We start from the raw sequence: 23,588 nt of genomic DNA, 5'->3' as shown, positions 1-23,588 counted from the left end.
TCCTACCTTCAAAAAGTACAAAACTACTTGCGATCAAGAATACGAAAAAAATTCCTGAGAACCTAAAATCAGATTTTTCTCAATTAAGTGCAAAATTTTACTAATTGAATTTTTTTAATTAGCATCACAAGCTTTGCTCCTCTTTAAATCATTAATGAAGAACTTTCTCCCATCAAAAAATGTTAAACTAATTGTGATCAAGCATACGAAAGAAATTCCTGAGAACCTTAAATCAGATTTTTCCCAATTAATTGCAAAATTTTACTAATAGAATTTTTTTAATTAGCATCACAAGCTTTGCTCCCTCTTAAATCATTACTGAAGAACATCCTACCTTCAAAAACTACAAAAATACTCCTAACCAAGTATGAGAAAAAAATTCCTGAGTACTTTAAATCAGATTTTGCTGTATTAATTGCAAATTTTACTAAGAAATTTTTTTAAATTTTCATCACAAGCTTTGCTCGCTCCTAAATTATTACTGAAAAACATCCTACCTTCAAATTGTACAAAACTACTTGCGATCAAGAATACGAAAAAAATTCCTGAGAACCTAAAATCAGATTTTTCTCAATTAAGTGCAAAATTTTACTAATTGAATTTTTTTAATTAGCATCACAAGCTTTGCTCCTCTTTAAATCATTAATGAAGAACTTTCTCCCATCAAAAAATGTTAAACTAATTGTGATCAAGCATACGAAAGAAATTCCTGAGAACCTTAAATCAGATTTTTCCCAATTAATTGCAAAATTTTACTAATAGAATTTTTTTAATTAGCATCACAAGCTTTGCTCCCTCTTAAATCATTACTGAAGAACATCCTACCTTCAAAAACTACAAAAATACTCCTAACCAAGTATGAGAAAAAAATTCCTGAGTACTTTAAATCAGATTTTGCTGTATTAATTGCAAATTTTACTAAGAAATTTTTTTAAATTTTCATCACAAGCTTTTCTCGCTCCTAAATTATTACTGAAAAACATCCTACCTTCAAAAACTACAAAACTACTTGTGATCAAGCATACGAATGAAATTCCTGAGAACCTAAAATCAGATTTTTCTCAATTAAGTGCAAAATTTTACTAATTGAATTTTTTTAATTAGCATAACAAGCTTTGCTCCCTCTTAAATCATTACTGAAGAACATCCTACCTTCAAAAACTACAAAAATACTCCTAATCAAGTATGAGAAAAAAATTCCTGAGAACCTAAAATCAGATTTTTCTCAATCAAGTGCAAAATTTTACTAATTGAATTTTTTTAATTAGCATCACAAGCTTTGCTCCCTTTTAAATCATTAACGAAGAACTTTCTCCCATCAAAAAATGCAAAACTACTTGAGATCATGCATACGAAGGAAATACTTGACAATCTTTAATCTGGTTTTTCTCTATTAATTGCAAATTTTACTAATAGAATTTTTTTTGTTAGCATCACAAGCTTTGCTCCCTCTTAAATCATTACTGAAAAACATCCTACCTTCAAAAACTACAAAAATACTCCTGATCAAGTATGAGAAAAAAATTCCGGAGTACTTTAAATCAGATTTTGCTGTATTAATTGCAAATTTTACTAAGAAATTTTTTTAAATTTTCATCACAAGCTTTGCTCGCTCCTAAATTATTACTGAAAAACATCCTACCTTCAAAAAGTACAAAACTACTTGCGATCAAGAATACGAAAAAAATTCCTGAGAACCTAAAATCAGATTTTTCTCAATTAAGTGCAAAATTTTACTAATTGAATTTTTTTAATTAGCATCACAAGCTTTGCTCCTCTTTAAATCATTAATGAAGAACTTTCTCCCATCAAAAAATGTTAAACTAATTGTGATCAAGCATACGAAAGAAATTCCTGAGAACCTTAAATCAGATTTTTCCCAATTAATTGCAAAATTTTACTAATAGAATTTTTTTAATTAGCATCACAAGCTTTGCTCCCTCTTAAATCATTACTGAAGAACATCCTACCTTCAAAAACTACAAAAATACTCCTAACCAAGTATGAGAAAAAAATTCCTGAGTACTTTAAATCAGATTTTGCTGTATTAATTGCAAATTTTACTAAGAAATTTTTTTAAATTTTCATCACAAGCTTTGCTCGCTCCTAAATTATTACTGAAAAACATCCTACCTTCAAATTGTACAAAACTACTTGCGATCAAGAATACGAAAAAAATTCCTGAGAACCTAAAATCAGATTTTTCTCAATTAAGTGCAAAATTTTACTAATTGAATTTTTTTAATTAGCATCACAAGCTTTGCTCCTCTTTAAATCATTAATGAAGAACTTTCTCCCATCAAAAAATGTTAAACTAATTGTGATCAAGCATACGAAAGAAATTCCTGAGAACCTTAAATCAGATTTTTCCCAATTAATTGCAAAATTTTACTAATAGAATTTTTTTAATTAGCATCACAAGCTTTGCTCCCTCTTAAATCATTACTGAAGAACATCCTACCTTCAAAAACTACAAAAATACTCCTAACCAAGTATGAGAAAAAAATTCCTGAGTACTTTAAATCAGATTTTGCTGTATTAATTGCAAATTTTACTAAGAAATTTTTTTAAATTTTCATCACAAGCTTTGCTCGCTCCTAAATTATTACTGAAAAACATCCTACCTTCAAATTGTACAAAACTACTTGCGATCAAGAATACGAAAAAAATTCCTGAGAACCTAAAATCAGATTTTTCTCAATTAAGTGCAAAATTTTACTAATTGAATTTTTTTAATTAGCATCACAAGCTTTGCTCCTCTTTAAATCATTAATGAAGAACTTTCTCCCATCAAAAAATGTTAAACTAATTGTGATCAAGCATACGAAAGAAATTCCTGAGAACCTTAAATCAGATTTTTCCCAATTAATTGCAAAATTTTACTAATAGAATTTTTTTAATTAGCATCACAAGCTTTGCTCCCTCTTAAATCATTACTGAAGAACACCCTACCTTCAAAAACTACAAAAATACTCCTAACCAAGTATGAGAAAAAAATTCCTGAGTACTTTAAATCAGATTTTGCTGTATTAATTGCAAATTTTACTAAGAAATTTTTTTAAATTTTCATCACAAGCTTTTCTCGCTCCTAAATTATTACTGAAAAACATCCTACCTTCAAAAACTACAAAACTACTTGTGATCAAGCATACGAATGAAATTCCTGAGAACCTAAAATCAGATTTTTCTCAATTAAGTGCAAAATTTTACTAATTGAATTTTTTTAATTAGCATAACAAGCTTTGCTCCCTCTTAAATCATTACTGAAGAACATCCTACCTTCAAAAACTACAAAAATACTCCTAATCAAGTATGAGAAAAAAATTCCTGAGAACCTAAAATCAGATTTTTCTCAATCAAGTGCAAAATTTTACTAATTGAATTTTTTTAATTAGCATCACAAGCTTTGCTCCCTTTTAAATTATTAACGAAGAACTTTCTTCCATCAAAAAATGCAAAACTACTTGAGATCATGCATACGAAGGAAATACTTGACAATCTTTAATCTGGTTTTTCTCTATTAATTGCAAATTTTACTAATAGAATTTTTTTTGTTAGCATCACAAGCTTTGCTCCCTCTTAAATCATTACTGAAAAACATCCTACCTTCAAAAACTACAAAAATACTCCTGATCAAGTATGAGAAAAAAATTCCGGAGTACTTTAAATCAGATTTTGCTGTATTAATTGCAAATTTTACTAAGAAATTTTTTTAAATTTTCATCACAAGCTTTGCTCGCTCCTAAATTATTACTGAAAAACATCCTACCTTCAAAAAGTACAAAACTACTTGCGATCAAGAATACGAAAAAAATTCCTGAGAACCTAAAATCAGATTTTTCTCAATTAAGTGCAAAATTTTACTAATTGAATTTTTTTAATTAGCATCACAAGCTTTGCTCCTCTTTAAATCATTAATGAAGAACTTTCTCCCATCAAAAAATGTTAAACTAATTGTGATCAAGCATACGAAAGAAATTCCTGAGAACCTTAAATCAGATTTTTCCCAATTAATTGCAAAATTTTACTAATAGAATTTTTTTAATTAGCATCACAAGCTTTGCTCCCTCTTAAATCATTACTGAAGAACATCCTACCTTCAAAAACTACAAAAATACTCCTAACCAAGTATGAGAAAAAAATTCCTGAGTACTTTAAATCAGATTTTGCTGTATTAATTGCAAATTTTACTAAGAAATTTTTTTAAATTTTCATCACAAGCTTTGCTCGCTCCTAATTTATTACTGAAAAACATCCTACCTTCAAATTGTACAAAACTACTTGCGATCAAGAATACGAAAAAAGTTCCTGAGAACCTAAAATCAGATTTTTCTCAATTAAGTGCAAAATTTTACTAATTGAATTTTTTTAATTAGCATCACAAGCTTTGCTCCTCTTTAAATCATTAATGAAGAACTTTCTCCCATCAAAAAATGTTAAACTAATTGTGATCAAGCATACGAAAGAAATTCCTGAGAACCTTAAATCAGATTTTTCCCAATTAATTGCAAAATTTTACTAATTGAATTTTTTTAATTAGCATCACAAGCTTTGCTCCCTTTTAAATCATTAATGAAGAACTTTCTCCCATCAAAAAATGCAAAACTACTTGTGATCATGCATACGAAGGAAATACTTGACAATCTTTAATCTGGTTTTTCTCTATTAATTGCAAATTTTACTAATAGAATTTTTTTTGTTAGCATCACAAGCTTTGCTCCCTCTTAAATCATTACTGAAAAACATCCTACCTTCAAAAACTACAAAAATACTCCTGATCAAGTATGAGAAAAAAATTCCTGAGTACTTTAAATCAGATTTTGCTGTATTAATTGGAAATTTTACTAAGAGATTTTTTGAAATTAGCATCACAAGCATGGCTTCCTCTTAAATCATTAATAAAGAACTTCCTCCCGTCAAAAAATTCAAAACTACTTGTGATCAAGCATACAAAAGAAATTCCTGAGAACCTTAAATCAGATTTTTCTCAATTAATTGCAAAATTTTACTAATAGAATTTTTTTTTGTTAGCAACACAAGCTTTGCTCCCTCTTAAATCATTACTGAAGAACATCCTACCTTCAAAAACTACAAAAATACTCCTAATCAAGTATGAGAAAAAAATTCCTGAGAACCTAAAATCAGATTTTTCTCAATCAAGTGCAAAATTTTACTAATTGAATTTTTTTAATTAGCATCACAAGCTTTGCTCCCAATTAAATCATTAATGAAGAAGTTTCACCCATCAAAAAATGCAAAACTACTTGTGATCAAGCATACAAAAGAAATTCCTGAGAACCTTAAATCAGATTTTTCTCAATTAATTGCAAAATTTTACTAATTGAATTTTTTTAATTAGCATCACAAGCTTTGCTCCTCTTTAAATCGTTAATGAAGAACTTTCTCTCATCAAAAAAAGCAAAACTACTTGTGATCAAGCATACGAATGAAATTCCTGAGAACCTTAAATCAGATTTTTCTCAATTAATTGCAAAATTTTACTAATTGAATTTATTTTTAGTTAGCATTACAAGCTTTGCTCCCTCTTAAATCATTACTGAAAAACATCCTACCTTCAAAAACTACAAAACTACTTGTGATCAAGCATACGAAAAAAATTCCAGAGAACATAAAATCAGATTTTTCGCAATTAATTGCAAAATTTTAATAATTGAATTTTTTTAATTAGCATCACAAGCTTTGCTCCCTTTTAAATAATAAATGATGAACTTTCTCCCATCAAAAAATGCAAAACTACTTGTGATCAAGCATACGTAAAAAATTCCTGAGAATCTAAAATCAGATTTTTCTCAATTAAGGCTAGGTCACATTTCGGCATAGTCCTCTTCTTTATAGCTAATTTAATGGAAACATTGCTACAGACTTTTCGTGAAAACAATATAACAGAATATTGTCTTCTTTTAGGGAAATGATTATTTATTCAAAATACACAGTTTGGAATATTTGTCAGTTTTAATTACTAAAAAAAATAATTGTCGATAAATTATATGTGAACAGTTTTTCAGCCACGAACCTTCATCATAATTCTAACTGCAGCAGACTTTTCTCGAAAACGTCAAAAAAATATACAGTTTCTATTTGGGGAACTGAATATTGGTAAAAAATACATAGTCTGGTATAATTATATATACAAAAATGAGAAAAAACTTTATTTTGATTATAATAGATATGTAGTGTTATCCATCAGATAATGACTAAATGTGACAGCTGTTCATTGCTTATAAAGTTACTAGATGTTTCGCGATAGTGTTACGAGATGGCGTTGCATGCGTTACTGTAATAAATAAACACAAACTAAATATGTATTATTATTCTTATTTGAAACAGTACTTTCCAAAAAAACTACAAGAAAAATGATTTGTTATTTTGTGAAATTTATTATTAGCAAATAACATTAATAAATGAAGCTTATATATAATTACTTATTTTTCGGAAATAAGACAAGTGGAAAGTAAATATTATGTTTTGTGATAAATTTAATAAAAAGTGGTTCCTTGTTTCTTCAAAGCTGCATTATTTGTAAGTAAGTAATATAATTATAAATAATTTAAGTAGGTAACATAACCTGTAATTCAAAATACAAAACTAAAATTTGTTTATATTATTTTCTGTTACTATAAAACTTTTTTTTGGTTTTAAATAGTTGAAATCGGACTAGGAAATAAAAATCATAATAATGTCATACAAAAATTCTCATTTTTTGGTAATCAATTGACATTTTTAATGTTTTAACAGTGTGAAAAATTAAATATTTATTCTAATTTCATAAAATTAAGATTTTTATTTTAGGTAATAGTAATAGAAAAATATAAATGTAAACTTAAATATTTTTTTCTAAAAATTCTAACTAATACTTAATAGATAAAAAAATGTCCATATTTTAGACAAAAATTCCTAGCCATTTCCGTGATTCATACGAAATCTCACATTTTTCAATATTTTCTTTTAATTTTACTTTACACATAGATTTAGAAAATTATTTTATTGCAGATTGAAAGAGTCAAGTATATTATGGTAAGATCACAATTACACGGAAAAGGAATTATTATTATCAAAATTTCTGCACCACATGATTATTTGGAATTCAATTGGGAGAAAATATAAAATACTGTAAATGAAATATTGGACAAAGTTGAAGGAAGAATTATTCAGGAGGGATGTAAAATGTTAAATAAGGTGAACAGATTCAGAAAAATATCAATGTTATTTATTGTATAAATATGATTTAATAAATAAATAATTTATAAAAAATCAAAACTGTTAATAGTAAGAACTTTATTAATTTAATACAATAAAAAATAAGTATTTGAGTAAACTTGATTTACACTTTATCGTATTAATATTAGTAAATAAATCGAGTCTCGCTTGAGCTGTCGACAAGTACGGTCGTGTTTATTTGTGCTCGCAAGGCTTTATATTTTATCTATTTTTCCCGATAGTTTTCGGCCAGGTGTTCTTTTTAATACATTTTATCATTTTCGGTGCGGTTCTGTGGAGTGTCTCTTTTTTTTTTTTTTATTTTTGCCTGCTTTTTCTGTGTCTTTACCATTTATTTTTTTCCTCAAAATTCACTGTGATTTTCGATTATAGAGTCCCATTTGTGCCATTAGTGAAAGTTTATTGTGCTGTTCCTATTGTATCGTCTTCAAAACAATGGGCTCGAATGACGAGGAGAAATGGAAATCGCTGTTTACTTCTATTGAATCCTTGTCTGTTTCACAAAATGACATAAGAAGTACACTACCGTCCGAAATTGTGCGAACTCTGCTTTTTCAACAACTATAAAATTGTTCAAATCTTCAAAAATATTAAAACTAAAATTTTTTCCTCTTTATTTTATTAAAGCTAATAAAATTGTAAAAGAAATGACACCTTGACAAAGAGAATATGTTAATTTTTCAATTAGATATCTAAGAAAAACCCAATTTTCAATGTTTTTACTATTTTTTTTATTTCTCTGGCAAAAATTAATATTTTTAAACGTTCTTAGGCTCATTGAAATCGTATTTTGTTATGCAATTCAAATTATATAAAACAATTCATGTACACATTCTTCCCTAGCGTATGCAAACCGTGAAAGTTGGCTAATAAAATGTCAAAAAATTTAAATTTAATTATACAATAAAATATAATGTTTTAAAATCAAGTAAATATATCATTCTAAACTTCTCTGATTTATGTAAATAAATTTAAGATTTATACATTTTACTGATCATTTTTTGTCATATAAATATTAATCACAATTTTTTGACATTTTATGAGCCAACTTTCACGGTTTGCATACGCTAGGGAAGAATGTGTACATGAATTGTTTTATATAATTTGAATTGCATAACAAAATACGATTTCAATGAGCCTAAGAACGTTTAAAAATATTAATTTTTGCCAGAGAAATAAAAAAAATAGTAAAAACATTGAAAATTGGGTTTTTCTTAGATATCTAATTGAAAAATTAACATATTCTCTTTGTCAAGGTGTCATTTCTTTCAGACTTTTATTAGCTTTAATAAAATAAAGAGGAAAAAATTTTAGTTTTAATATTTTTGAAGATTTGAACAGTTTTATAGTTGTTGAAAAAGCAGAGTTCGCACAATTTCGGACGGTAGTGTAGACTCGATTCGATTGCTAATTCTTTGAGTTCCAATAATGCCGCGTTGAAGGAACATCATTCACGTTTAAAGTCATTGGAGAACGATTTCTCACACTTGGTTTCCTTCCAGCGCGCCAGAAACATCATTCTTTTTAACCTTGAGGACTCTGATGATTTTAACAAGAACCTATTCCAGAAGGTGCTACAAATCTTTGCGGACATTGGACTTGATATTCCAGATCCAGCGGTTGATGATATCTTTCGTCTTGGCAGAATGAAAAATAACCGCCCTGTAATGATTAAATTTCTTGCCGTACGTTGGGTGAAACTCGTTTTCACAAAAGTGAGGGAACTTAAAGAGAGAAATATCATTATTACCAATGATCGCTCTAAAGAGGAAAGGGAGCATCGCCGTTTACTGCTGTCCAAGATCAAGGAGCTACAAGCGAAGGGGATAAAAGCAAGAATTGTCGGTAACAAAATAATCTACGAGAATTCTTCTGGTACCAACATCGTGAGTGACTCCACGTCTTCCTCCCAATTTCGTGAGGGGCTTCCTATGGGAAACCAGCATCGCCAGTCTATTTCGAATGCGGAGACTACTCCCCCTACCAATGTGCGTCCCCCTCCTAACCCAATGGTTCTTAGATCCAGGGGTAGACCCAGGAATTCAGAGAAGCTTCAGTTGAACAATATTGGCAATGGTACCTTAGACGATTTTCTCATACCAAACACTCCGATACAGAACCCTGCCCCGCCTCCCACCAAACGATTGACGGCTTCGAGGAAACTTTCCTTAGCTGACCCCCAATAGCGGGAGGTTAGTGTCTCAAGAGGGTCGGCGCGCAGGTCTACCACTGGGCCTCCTGTCTCCCACCACAAATGTCAACCGAGAGTCGTGTTCTGGAATGCCCACGGCATTCGCAATGTGATAGATCTGAAGGAAGACGTAAGCAGCCATGATATTGTATGCGTGTGTGAAACTTGGTCGGAGTCCGAAATCCTACAACCTTTCAACAGCAGTATCTTCAAATGTGTTCTCTCCCCAGCAAGAAGAGCGCATGACTACGGCAGAGCCATGGGAGGACTTCTGTTAGCGTATAATATTAAATTGTTTTCTTGTACGATCATATCGATCAGTCATTGTATGATTTTTGTAAAATTTATTTCTTTCTCAGATCATTCTCAGTTTATTGTAGGCTTGGTTTACGTCGCTCCGGATGAGGACTTTGACAGGTTTTCTGATGATTTTAACACTACCATTAATAAAATTTTTATTGATTTTTCTGATTTCCCTTTGTTTGTCGGTGGTGATTTTAACGGTAGAGTCGCGGAATTAAATCAGCTTGATCCAGAGATTTTTAAATTTACTAATTCTGTTTTTAATATACGACGTTCAATTGACAATATTTTAAATGTTAGAGGCAAAGAGATTATCAACCTTATGGAATCTAATGATTTAATCTTATTAAACGGACGCTCTTTAAATGATTGCCCAGCAAACTTTACCTTTTTGAACTCATTAGGGGCAAGCACGATTGACCTTGTCTGGTGCTCATCTGGAGCGCTTCACGCGGTTCAGGATTTGAAAGTGTGTTACCTTCCTACGCTGTCGGATCATTTTCCTATTTTTTTGCAACTTTCTTTTAATGTTAATTATAATACTGATAATAGTTTTACCAAATTTTGCTTTGATAAAGAAAAGATATTTTCGTTTGCCACAGAGATGGCATGGAGGGACGAAGTAGCAGATTTAGAAAAAGATGTCGATAAGCTTAACTCTCTTTTTATTTCAACAATAAAACAGGTTGCCACTGAATTGCAAATGGTTAAACATTGTTACAATTATAATCAATTTATAGGGCGTAAACCTTGGTGGGATCTTGAGTGTAGACAGGCTAAGCAGCGTCTCTCGGATGCATTGCGGCTTTGCAGAAGTCAGTCGTTCTCTTTTTTATCTAAAAAGACTTACTACTCCGAAAAGAAAATATTTAAAAAAGTTATTAAGTTAAAAGAAAAAATGTACCATCTGGCTAGAACTGAAGCAGTGAATAAGTGTAAGAACTCTTCTGACTTTTGGAAGGCTGTCAATGCTTTCCGTCGTAAGGGTAAACAACCGTGCGGAATAGATATTAATACATGGCATACTTTTCTTTTGAATTGCTACCCTGAACAAAGTGTTTCCCCCACAACTGATTTTTATTTTTGTAAATTGTCTGTCCCTTCATTGGACGAAAGCATTACGACCGAGGAGATCATCGGCTGTTTAAATAAATGTAAAAATGGTAAGGCCCCCGGAATGGATGATATAAATTATGATTTTTTAAAGAATTTACCACAGAATTGGGTTTTATTTTTGAATCATCTTTTTAACAAAATTTTGGACACGGAAAAAGTCCCAAAGGAATGGGGAAATTTAACAACTTACATGCTTTATAAAAAGGGGGATATTAAAGATCCGAATAATTATAGGCCTATAACACTCATGAACTGTATTGCTAAAGTTTTCACTCAGGTCATTTGCGACCGTCTTGTTAAATGGGCTACGGAATTGGATCTGATACCAGAATCACAAGCGGGTTTTAGAAAAAACAGAAGTTGTTTAGATAACTTGTTTAATCTTTCTGTAATTATACAGATTCATCTGAGTACACCGGGTAAGGTGGTCTATGCCGCTTTTATTGACCTGAAGGGGGCCTTTCCATCTGTTTGTCATAAACTCCATTGGCACAAGCTGCGATCGCTGGGGCTTAGCTCCAAGATTATTAATATTTTAATTAATTTCTATTCTGTTGCGTTTACTACTATCAAAACTAACGACGGTCTTACTGACAGAGTCAAGGTTTCTCAGGGTGTACTGCAGGGCGAGGTTTTAAGTCCTTATCTTTTTCTGCTTTTTATCTCGGATCTGGATAATTATTTTATTAAAAGGGGCTGTAGAGGTTTATCAATAAACAGCAAGAATGAAATTATGCTTCTTGGGTATGCCGATGACTATGTATTGCTTGCGGATACGCCAACAGAGCTTCGGAAAAAACTGGATGCGCTATCTTCGTATTGTGCCCTTAATAACCTTACGGTTAGCACGGACAAGACGAAGATCGTTATTTTTACTAACTCTGCTAATTCTAAAGCTAAACATTTTACTTCTTTTAAATATGGGGACGGTTGCATCGAGGTAGTTAAAGAATATATGTATCTGGGTGTCCTTTTTCACAACTCCTGAGTTCTTTTTCTCTGGCAGCAAAGAGAGCCGTAAGCGCCGCGAATACAGCGGCAGGTTTAGTCTTGAGGGTGGTCTACTCCGCGGGAGTTAGCTCTTGGGCATCGATCACTAGACTCCTTGATAGTATAGTTCAAAGTATTCTACGGTACAGTTGTCAAATATGGGCCCTAAAATTTTTGGAGTGCTTAGAGAGGGTTCAATTATCCTTTTTTAAGAGGTTACTGGGCCTTCCTATTTGTACTCCAAATTATGCCGTCAGATTGGAAACGGGCGCGAAGCATACTGCGTTATTTATCTTTAAGAACATTTTGTCCTGGTTAAAAAAATTTTTTTTTGAAATGGATAGTTCACGGTATCCCAGGCAATGTCTTGAAAGACTCTTGAAATTAGCTAATGCTCAACCCAATAACAAATTGAACTGGCTAGTACAGTTAAAAAATTCGTTTTTTGAACCTTGCGGGTTAATAAACTCTTGGAGCGAGGTGTCCCTTGAAACACTCTGCTCCTGGGGGGGGGGTCTGCTCTCGAGACTTTTGATCTTTTCCTAAGAAAAAGAGATGAGGAATGCCTCTTACAGTCAAGGAGTTTAATTTTATATCCTCATCTCTCACTAAGCTCTAATACTCAAACTTATTTAATGATGTCTCTGCCCTTATTTATTAAAAAAATTTTTGCTCAAATTATATTGTTAAATCGTCACACCCCCAGAATTTTATTTGATAACAAAAAGTTTACATTACACCTCGATGCAGACTGTGCTTCTTGTTTTCAGGAAGATGAGGATTTATTTCATATTTTAATTAAGTGTCCTTCCTGCAGTCATCTTTACGAACCTTTACTCGCATACATGGGATTAAAGAATTTGTCGGATCTGTCAGTGGAATGTTGGCTAAAATTTTTTTCGAGTGACGATCGAACTCTAATAAAGCGTTTTGTCTATGTTTTTCGTGGGATTATGATTGCGCGCGTAAATATTTCTTAATATTTCTTAGTTTAATGTTTTAGTGTTATGCTTTATACTAGCTCCTTTTTATACATGTATATATATATACTTTTATAGCGTTACTCCTCTTGTAGGCACGATAATTATGTGCTAAGACAAGTGTAAATAAAAATAAAAAAAATAGTAAATAAATCAATTCTAAAATTAATACCTAATGAAATATTATTTAAGTAAAATTAAATGGAGTATGTGATGCAAATAAAGTATTTTTTAAATAAAAATTACAATTAAACCGTTTTAAAATATTTTTCCCAGATATTCTTATTCGCTAATAATCTTTTGATTATTTTTGTAATAGTGATTTTTATTTTGCTATAATATTGATTTTAAATCGAAAATAAAATTTCTATTTCCGAAGAGAACAGCAAATAACAGTTTTATTAAAAATTGTATTGAATTTAGAGAACTTTTGCAATTTTTCGTAATAGAAAAATAATTTTTATTAATTCTGTAATAAGAATGTTTCATAGGAATATTTTCAAAAAATTTTATTTCCAATACTTCAAAATTGAATTGAGAGACAATTTTCAAGAATTACACTGAAGATTTTTCAAAATAAATAAGTCACTTTTTCAATATTTTTTCGTCCTTTTTTTAAATTTTTGGACATTACAGACTTTCAATAGAAAAGCATTTTGCAATGACGAGATTCATTAGGAAACATGGATTTTTTGTTTATAAACATTTGTAACAAAATTTGTGTTATAAATATTGACTGTGGTTATTTTCCAGTTTCAGCAGTTATAAAAAGGAATTAAAATTTTTTTTCTCGTTACCTCATTGGGGATTAAAATACCTTAGACAATTAATAAATTAATAAAAATTATTAACAAAAATCTAAACAATGATTGAATTTTATAGAACTTTCAATTGAAAAATATTTTAATTTATAGAATTTTTAAAGAATTTGATTAAATTGATTAAAAATGAATAATTTTGCGAAGAATTGTAGTTAATATTCTTTTAAATCGCTTATCCCATTCAAAAACATCGTAAAATTCATACACTGAAAAAATAGTATTGAATCAAAAAAAGCAATGTCCTTGAACGTATTCAATTCTATAATTTTGTAAGACGTAACTCGAGAGACCGTGTAGAAACAACCAAACTCAAAAAAATATAACTTGTATGTATTTTGCAAAAAAGTTGTGCGTTTTCTATAAGGTATTTTGATTTATGTGGATTCTATTAATGTTTCTTTTAATTATGTAAATTTTAAAGACAAAATAAAAATTATCCAGCTTCAACACTTTATAAAAAAACATATCAACTGTTTTCAAAATACATACAGGTTATGCAGTATTTTGTACTTACGGCTTTTCTAAATATGCTATGAATTTTAGGATGTTTTTGAATGGGATAAGCGAAATAATTCAATTTTGCAAAGATGTACATTTTATATTAAAAAACTCGAATTTTTGTTTAAAAAATGTTTTAAAAAAATGGAAACAGACACATTTTATTAAAATAAGTCGGGATAGTTGTGCAATGCGAGGACTAAAATATGTCAAATTAATTTTTGAAATAAGATTTTATTAAATTTCCTAATTTTTTCTGACTTTAGCAACCCTGGGAAATGAAATCAGAATCAAATGTCCTTTCTACTTATTTAGAAAGTAATTAATAATACACGAGAAAAAAGTCGTTTTAATCTATTTGAATTACGAGAAAAGTCAAAAAAGGCGATTTTTATTTTTATAAAATTTAGTTAAGTACTAAATATTTAATTATTATATACCAATAGTTAATAGAAATTAAATAAATTTTAAATCTGATTTATTTAAATTATTCGAATTTAAAATGTTAAAAAATGTTCTAAGTAACTAAATTTTAGAAGACCTTAATTAAAATATTATTGAAAAAATAAATTATATTAGGTGGAAATATTAGAAATATTATTGATAAGGAATTAATGTTTTTAAAATTGTTCAAATAAAACCGTTTCTTAAAAATTTGTGAAGATGTTTGAATTCTTCTTGAGTCCATTGTCCATTGCTGCAAGTGCTGCAATTACTGAGGGTTTTAAAAAATAAGAATTATTTATTATTTAAGTTGATATAACTGTTTCAATTATTAATAATTTAATTATTTCTGAATAAATTTTTCCTATCGCATTAATAAAAACATTTTGCTTCCTCATGGGAAGCATTGTTTTACCAAAAATTTGCAAATTCGATTTTTTGATGTATCTTTATGTTTTTCGACCTCAGGAGTCCAAAAATGACATTTTTAAAAAATGTCATTCCGTGTGTGTGTGTGTGTGTGTATAAACATCACATTTCCGTAAATATCTCGAATAATATAAGGGCTAAATTTTTTTTTAAATTGTAGATCTCACCGGCGGACAAATAATGAGAGTACTTTGACCCAAAATAACTAAAATTAACTAATTTTTTTTTAACATTTCAAAATTTTTGTAAAAATTGTTTTTTGCACATAACTTTAAAAAAATGTACTGACACCTATAGATGTTTTAGGTAATATTTAGATACTGTTTTAAATAATTCAATTTTTGCAAATTTTGAGGAAAATTACTAGAAATAATTAATTTAGCGAAGAATTTGACATATTTTTTAAAAATAATTGAATTTCGGGACATTTAAAAATAAAAATTTCGTGACTTTTAATTCATAAAATTAGATTTATTAATCTTTAATATTAATTAATTTTTTTTTATATTATATCAATTTATGAATTAAGTGGAGAGTCCTTGTCCTCCTCGTCCACCACGTTTGTTACTGCCGCCAAATCCCCCACGACCTCCTCTACCACCACGTCCAGTTTTTTTTTTAAGAAGACCTTGTTTCTCCATCATTTTATTTAACATTTTATGCATGTCTTTTTGAAATTTCTACAATCAAATAAACATTGTATTTAATATTTAAAACTATTTAAACTTTTTAAAAATAATTCTACTTAAAATTGTTCGAATTTCGAAAAGTCGAATTATCAAAAGATACCTAAAAGGTAGAATTATCAGAAGACAGAAATGTCATAAGATCGATTATTTATTTTATCGAATTTCCAAAAGATCGAATTATCAAAAGATAGAATTATCAAAAGTTCGAATGTTTACTTTAATTAATTTTTAAAAGATAGAATTGTCAAAAGTTCGACTGCTTACTTTGTCGAATTTTTAAAAGTTAGAATTATCAAAAGTTCGAATGTTTACTTTAATTAATTTTTAAAAGATAGAATTGTCAAAAGTTCGACTTTTTATTTTGTCGAATTTTTAAAAGTTAGAATTTTTAAAAGGTAGAATTATCAAAAGTTTGAATTTTTAAAATATAGAATTGTAAAAAGTTCGAATATTTACTTTGTCGAATTTTTAAAAGTTAGAATTTTTAAAAGATAGAATTATCAAAAGTTTGAAAGTTTATTTTATCGAATTCCTAAGTTAGAATTTTTAAAATATGGAATTGGTACAAGTTCGAATGTTTATTTTATCGAATTTTTAAAAGTTAGATGTTTTAAAATATAGAATTGTAAAAAGTTCGAATGTTTATTTTATCGAATTTTTAAAAGTTAGATGTTTTAAGAGATAGAATTATCAAAAGTTCAAATTTTGAAAATATAGAATTGTAAAAAGTTCGAATGTTTATTTTATCGAATTTCCAAAAGTTAGAATTCTGAAAAGATCAAAACATTTTTTACACTCCCCCAGAGCACCGAAACTTTCCTAAAAATTTATTAAAGATTTACTTGCAATATGCGGAATATTTAATTGCAATGTTTATTGAAAGTTGTGTAAAGGTTTAAATGTACCACTCGAATAAATGTTTAGCGCGAAACTTTCCGAAACATTTAAATGAAATCTTCGCCTAATTATTATTATAATTATAATTAGGCGAAAATTTTCAGGAAATGTTCAGGAAAGTTTCACACTAAACATTTATTTAATCGGGACATTTAAATCTTTACACAATTTTCAGTAAACTTTGTAATTAAATATTCCGAACATTGCAAGAAAATCTTTAATAAATTTTTAGGAAAGTTTCGGTGTTGTGGGGGCTAGAGTTTACACTCTATGTTGAACCTGGTCATAGCTTAGACTAGAGTGTGAACTCTTGTGTAAAAAAAGTTTCGATCCTTTGAGAATTCCAACTTTTGGAAATTTGATAAAATAAACATTCGAACTTTTTACAATTCTATATTTTAAAAATTCTAACTTTTAAAAATTCGACAAAGTAAACATTCGAACTTTTGATAATTCGACTTTTCGAATTTCGAACTTTTGAAAATTAGGCCAAAATAAGACGACTCCACTTACTTGGACGTCCACCTCAGCTTTTTTGGGGGCCTGCTTTCCTTGTGGAACTTCGCTGTTAACCACGCTTCCACTCGCATTGGCAGCGCTTGTATTCGTTGTGGTTGCCTGAGACAGGGAACCCCTTAACAAATTCTCTTGCATTGTAGACAACATTGCAGATTGCTGCAATGCAAGAATTGATGCTAGGGTATTCCCTGATTCAGGAACACTTCCCCATTGCGGGTGGAAGCCTGGTGTAACGTGCTGTTGATCGGGGAAATAATAATTAGCAAAATTTCCTTGTGGGTAGTTTCCTGCACCGTACCCATGGGGCGGATATGCCGTATTCATAGGCTGCTGGAAATATTGTTGAGCACCACTTGGTCCTGGCACACCGTATTGTGCTCCAATATTTCCAGTAGCAGAAGAAAATTGGCAACCCCGCATTGGAGTTGGTGCAGGACCTGAATATCCATTTCCTTGCGTCGGAAATGGGAAGCTGTAGTAGCCAGATGGATTTTCCCATTGCTGACCAAAGAATTGAATTTCTTCTTCCATAAAGAAATTTTGCTGATTAAAATTTCCCCGATCAATGTACTCCACATCTGAATCATCCTCCTCTTCTCGTGGTGGTGGATTAGCCGACGCTGCTGTTGCTGGCGGTAGATTCGCCGGCGCTACTGCTGCTGCCGGTGGATTCGCCGATGCTGCTGCTGGCGGTGGCAGTGTAATTGTTGCTGCTGCTGGTGGCGGCAGTGGAATTGTTGCCACTGCTGGCGGCGCTAGTTGAGCTGCTGCCGATGGTGTTGGCGGTGGATTTGACGAAGAATCTCCTTTTTTATTCCCGACTGGATGGTCAGGTTTTTGATAAAAGGAGTTTCTCGTCTTCAATCCTGTGGAATAAAAAAGTATATTAATAAATAATAAAATTGACTTTTTTGTGATGCATGAATATTCCCCACATTAAACTTGCTAGAATTTTTGTGGCGTCGAATTATAAATTATCAAATTATATTCGACTCTATTTTTTAAATTAGACTCAAAAATTGAACACAATTTTAATTTAATTAACCGTTTTTCTTTTAAACATAATTTTTATTTAAGACAATTCATATTTTTCAAAATTTCCATAAAAAAGAATTTTAATTCAATAAAATTTTTCTTTAACCGATCTTCTACTGATCTAAATATTAAATTACCAGAATCTCATCTTCTAATAAAATTTCTATTTAGTGAAATGTCTGAAAAGCATAATTTTCATGTCACCTATCTAATTTCTATTTGTCTGATATTTTATTTGCCCGAATTGTCATTTGATGGAATTCTTAAAACGATGAATTTTCATTTGATTATCTTTTCAAATACATAAACGGCAAAAGAATTTCGGCAAAAATTTAAAAATTAACCAATCAAAATTTTCATGATATTTTTGTCTAGGTTAATTTTTAAATTTGCGCAAAATTCATCTGCTGCTTATGTGTTCGGCTATTTGCAAAGTCGATGAAATGAAAATTCTTTGTTTTAAGAATTCCATCAAATGACAATTTAGACAATTAAAAGTTCAGACAAATAAAAATAATGTAAAATTAAAATATTGTTATTTAGAAATTCCATTCAGTAGAAATTTTATTAAAGGAAGAGTCAGTTAATTTAATATTCAGATAAGTTATTATTAATTAACAAATTTGTTCCGCATTTAATTTGAAAAATTCGTTATTGCAGATTTTTAAAATTGGGGAGAAGAAAAATGAAAATTTAAATATATTTACACAATTAAAATATCAGTCCTTGGATCGACTTTGGGGAAAAAAGACGTTATTTCGATTTAGATTACAAGAAATGTCGAAAAACTCAGTTTTTTAAAAATATAATTAATAAATAAATATTTTTACTATTATTATAAAACAATTGTTATGAGGAATTAAATAAATTTTATTAATTACTTAATAAGAATGTTTCGTAGAAATATTTTCAAGAAATTTTAATTACAATACTTTTGAATTGAACTGAGAAACAAATTTTCAAGAATTCAATTACAAATTTTAAAATAAAAAATAATTAAAAATTACTTTATTAATAAAATTTTTTGACTATTAATTTATGCAAATTATTCAAATTCAGGAATGTAGTAAATGTTTTAACTAACTAAATTTTCAAAAAACTTAATTAAAATCTTGTTGAAAAAAGTAATTTAATACAAATTTTAGAAATAATGAAAATTTTAAAAAGGTTGTCCGCCGGTGAGATCTACAATTAAAAAAAAATTTAACACATTAGCTCTTATATTATTCGAGATATTTATGAAAATGTGATGTTTATACACACACATACACACACACGGAATGACATTTTTTAAAAATGTCATTTTTGGACTCCTGAGGTCGAAAAACATAAAGATACATAAAAAAATCAAACTTGGAAAAAAAATGAATGATTCTGCGATGAATTCTAGTTAATATACTTATATATAATTTAATTTTGTAAAGATTTTATACTGATTAAGTCGTATTAAATTTTATTACAATAAGTCGAAAAAGTTATGCAATCCAAGAATTAAAATACGGCAAATTAATTTAATTTAACTTAATAAAATTAAAAGTACAATGTACTTACCATTTCTATCTCCAGTGTTACGCAAGTACGTAACATATTTTTTTTTTTAAATTTTTAGTCCTAAAATGAAATTCAAAATTACTTAATTCCATTTATTTTATTTTTATAATATTTATAATTATAAAGGCACCAAAAACTGCTGTAAAATGAGTACGTCAGCAGCTGATTATCGCGCGAAAATGAACTCGAGCCTCGACAGTAAATTATTTTTTTTTCGCCTGAAAATATAATTCCAGCAACCTAAAATTATTTTATTATGATTTCAATGATTTTCAGGAAATGCTCAACATATATTTTAATTATAATTTATATCATTTTCTCCTCTCTCAATTGTATGTATGTATTATTATTATTATTATTATTGCTGCCAACTGTGTGTAGATAAATATATTCTGCTAGTATAATTATTGTTATACAGAAGTACCTAATTAAAAAAAAATTATTGAGAGAATTAAAAAAAAAAAAAATTAAAGTATTCGAAATTAAAATAATGTCTTCGCATCGACGGGTGGGGGCCACCGCTGAACGCGTTCAGTGGAAGCTCCCCGCGCATCCCTCGGCATTGCGCGAGAGAGAAAGAAGATATGCTATACATAGGAATCTTTCTCTCTCTGATACATTATTGATGCGTTCTCTCTCAACCGCATAGTGTTCTCGCTTGGATTCACTGTAGAGCGTGCGTCTCTTTCCACCTAGCAGCCGCACTAAGAGATAAGGAGATACATTGTACCAACGAATCTTTCTCTCTTAGACTAACGTTCTCAAGATAAAAATATGGAAGCTAATGATTACAAATAACGACAATAAGTGTTTTACTCATGTACGGTTCGCTATTATTGCTTGCGGGTCTTAAATGAGTATAGATAGGCGTAGAAACCACATTAGAAATTGGACTTCTCACGAATTATGGGAAATGATAGTTAAAACAAATCTACGCGATGAGCTTTTTCCTTGAACGTAATTCTTCAGTTTCCGATCCTTTCTTACTTCACTTCTTTTTATTATGTATTCTGGGCCTAACAATCTTACATGCCCACGACAACACAACATCAAAGTTGTAATTGTCGCAAATGAAAATGGGGTAAAAATACCCAAAATCAAAACATTTTCCAACAAGGAAAATTCATAAAATAAATCCAAAAAAAAATAAAAGAAAAAAACAAGTCTTTCAATAATAATTTATGCTTGATTTTTATTAAGTGCATATTATTATATTTGGCTATAACTGTTAACAGAAAACGAAAACTCAGCATTATTGGCATAGTAACAGGCCCAGAGCTCACGCCTTATTCACGTGTTAAAAACCCTTAGTCCACAAAATTTTCCCACCTGAAGTCTCTAAACGTTCATATAAAAGAGCATCGCGGAAATCAATTAATGGCTGTACAACTCTCATTCGCGAGTCAGCTCTGAAATTTTTCAGAGGCGTAAAAACGATTTTGAGACGCCGGGACTAAGCCCGTCCGTGAGTCGGATTTCCAATTTTTACAATCCACTACATAGATAGTGATTAAAATTGGACGGACGTAAAGTTAAAATGAATACTTCACGCCGACGAAGTCCAACGGAAGTCGTCTTTAATAAAAATCCAATGATTTGAATAAAATCAAATTATTGAATTTTTGTCTTTTTGACCGGCCAGTCCGCACGTGTGGTGCCTGCGCTGTTTAAATTCGGTGGACCCGTAAGTGCATTCTTGTGCGCTACCAAATGACATTTTCGCGCTTTGATAAGTGTGTGTATTTTTTCGCCCGTCGGAAAGCAGCTCGACGCCTCGCCCTCGTTAGCTTGCGACGGTATAATAAGCAGTAGAGTAAGTTTTTAAACATGTATCGTTCCATCTTCTTATCTTATTGTATTATTTCAACATTTTAAAGTCGAGATTTCTTTTATAAAATAAATGTATAAAAGGGTCTTAATTGTTTTATTGTGTTTTATCCCTTAAATTCATTTTCGAATAACGTAACTTGGCAGTTTCTTTTAAAATAGGATACACGATCCCATAAAAAACCGGATTTTTTTTTAATTTCGGCAGCTTGGTGCCTCCAGGACATAAAGAATAATAATTTTTATAATTAATATTTTTCGGTTCGTAACAAGCTGATGGTGGCAGCGGTGGGATTTTTCCTTACGTTGCTGCCAGCTACGTTATCGGAACAATTGATTTTCATCAATTGTCACCTTAGAATTTTTCAAACAGTTTAATTTTGACAAAATTTCACGTTTACTTTTAATTTAAAATTCTTATAATTATACCTTACTAACTTTTCAAAACTAAAAATCAATAATTCTAAATTATTGAGTGTTTGATTTTCTTTTCCTTATATTGAAAGAAAAGTACAGAATGACTTTGTCTTAAAAATAAATTCTGGATTATGGCTCTCCAACTTATGTTGTTGATGATGACGCAATCCTAATTTATGATTTTGGCTCTCCGACCTTGGTCGTTGATGATGACATTATCTGAGACATTGGTTCCGAAAATTCTTTTAATTATAAGAAAAGAATAGTTAACAACTTTAATCAACTAATTTCAAACTTCTTTTTGAGAATTGTGTAAGAGAGGATTTTTCCGAGGAAAAACCTTTCAATTTCTAAGTGCATTAAAAAAAAATAGATGACGACCTGTTTGAATTGCGAAAAATTGTGATTTTGGCTCTCCGACCTTGGTCGTTGATGATGACTCATTCACAATTTTGATTTTGGCTCTCCGACTATGTCGTTGATGATGACTAATCGAAATTCATAACAGTAACTCTGTATCTTTTGAAATAAAGACAAAATTCTCATCGAGAAAAACCAAAAGAAGTAATATTTTCTTTAACTGTCCAATATTTTCCTCCATTCTTTATACTTTACTTTGAAAATTCAGAAGAGAAAATTTTTCGAAAGGAAAATTTTCAATTTCTTAATGTATTCAAAGATTTAAGTGACAACCTGTTTGAATTGCGAAAAATTGTGAATTTGGCTCTCTGACCTTGGTCATTGATGATGACTCGTTCTCAATTTTTGATTCTGGCTCTCCGACTATGTCGTTGATGATGACTAATCAAAATTCATAACAGCGAATCCTAAAAATTTGTTTCATTTTGAAATAAGAAAAATTCTCATTGCAAAAGAAAGAAACCTATTTTTTCTTCTATACTTAACATGTCTTTAATAGAAATTTTTCTTTTATTTACTTTCGTGTTACTTATCGTCACCTTTTCGGTCTCTCTAATTACGGAATTATTAGGAATCTTATTTCAACTTTTCTGTTTAAGGGCCACTTTACTCTGTTAAAGAAGTAATTGAAAACTATTGATTTTTCATTTCTTTTTTTTTTGCTATGAATCATTCAAATTATGCCACATAAAATTAGGCCCCGTGGCGGTCGCTCAAAAAAACGAATTAATTCATGCAATAAAAATATTCAAAACGAATCGGAAAATTCAGATAAGAAAATAGAGACTACCCTCGTTAAAAACGAAATTGTTAAGGAAGATCAAGTTTCGGTAAAATCAGAATATAAATTTCATCCCTTAAATAGACGACCAAAACCAGAATCACATATTAAATTAGACTATTTTGTGACATATAACCCAAAACATCCACTTCACCACGGAGGCATTGTTAACCGACGAGAATTACAGAGACTCTCACTCACACTTGTTGGATCAGCTGACGTACTTACTCATACGACTAAACAAGACCTTAGAGTTCGAAGAATAGAGACGGTCAGTTTCTCGTTTAAAAGACTGAACGGAAGAATAATTTTATCATAAACAAATATTTTTTTTGTCATGTCTAAATTACTATGACTATTCGAGTACAATATAACAGTGCACAAACTGTGACAGTACATTCAGAACATCTCTGTAATAGTTTAGAAATCCCTGTCAATAAC

At 29.9% G+C, this 23,588-nt stretch overlaps 1 protein-coding gene across 1 annotated transcript; it reads right to left on the bottom strand.

Moving 5' to 3' along the window:
• Positions 1–9,614: 9,614 nt before the first annotated feature.
• Positions 9,615–23,379, bottom strand: LOC127291550 (uncharacterized). Its single transcript, XM_051320739.1, has 3 exons — positions 23,376–23,379; positions 17,111–17,982; positions 9,615–9,701 (listed from the first exon to the last, which is right to left on the bottom strand). Exons 1-3 carry the CDS (start codon positions 23,377–23,379, stop codon positions 9,615–9,617), a joined length of 963 nt encoding a protein of 320 aa, XP_051176696.1.
• Between the last annotated feature and the right edge of the window lie 209 nt (positions 23,380–23,588).

Source organism: Leptopilina boulardi, unplaced genomic scaffold, assembly GCF_019393585.1.
Source record: "Leptopilina boulardi isolate dan_hultmark-lab unplaced genomic scaffold, ZJU_Lbou_2.1 LbouV2_142, whole genome shotgun sequence".
In the NCBI taxonomy this organism is placed as follows: Eukaryota; Metazoa; Arthropoda; class Insecta; order Hymenoptera; family Figitidae; genus Leptopilina; species Leptopilina boulardi.
This window is presented reverse-complemented; position numbering and strand designations above follow the sequence as displayed.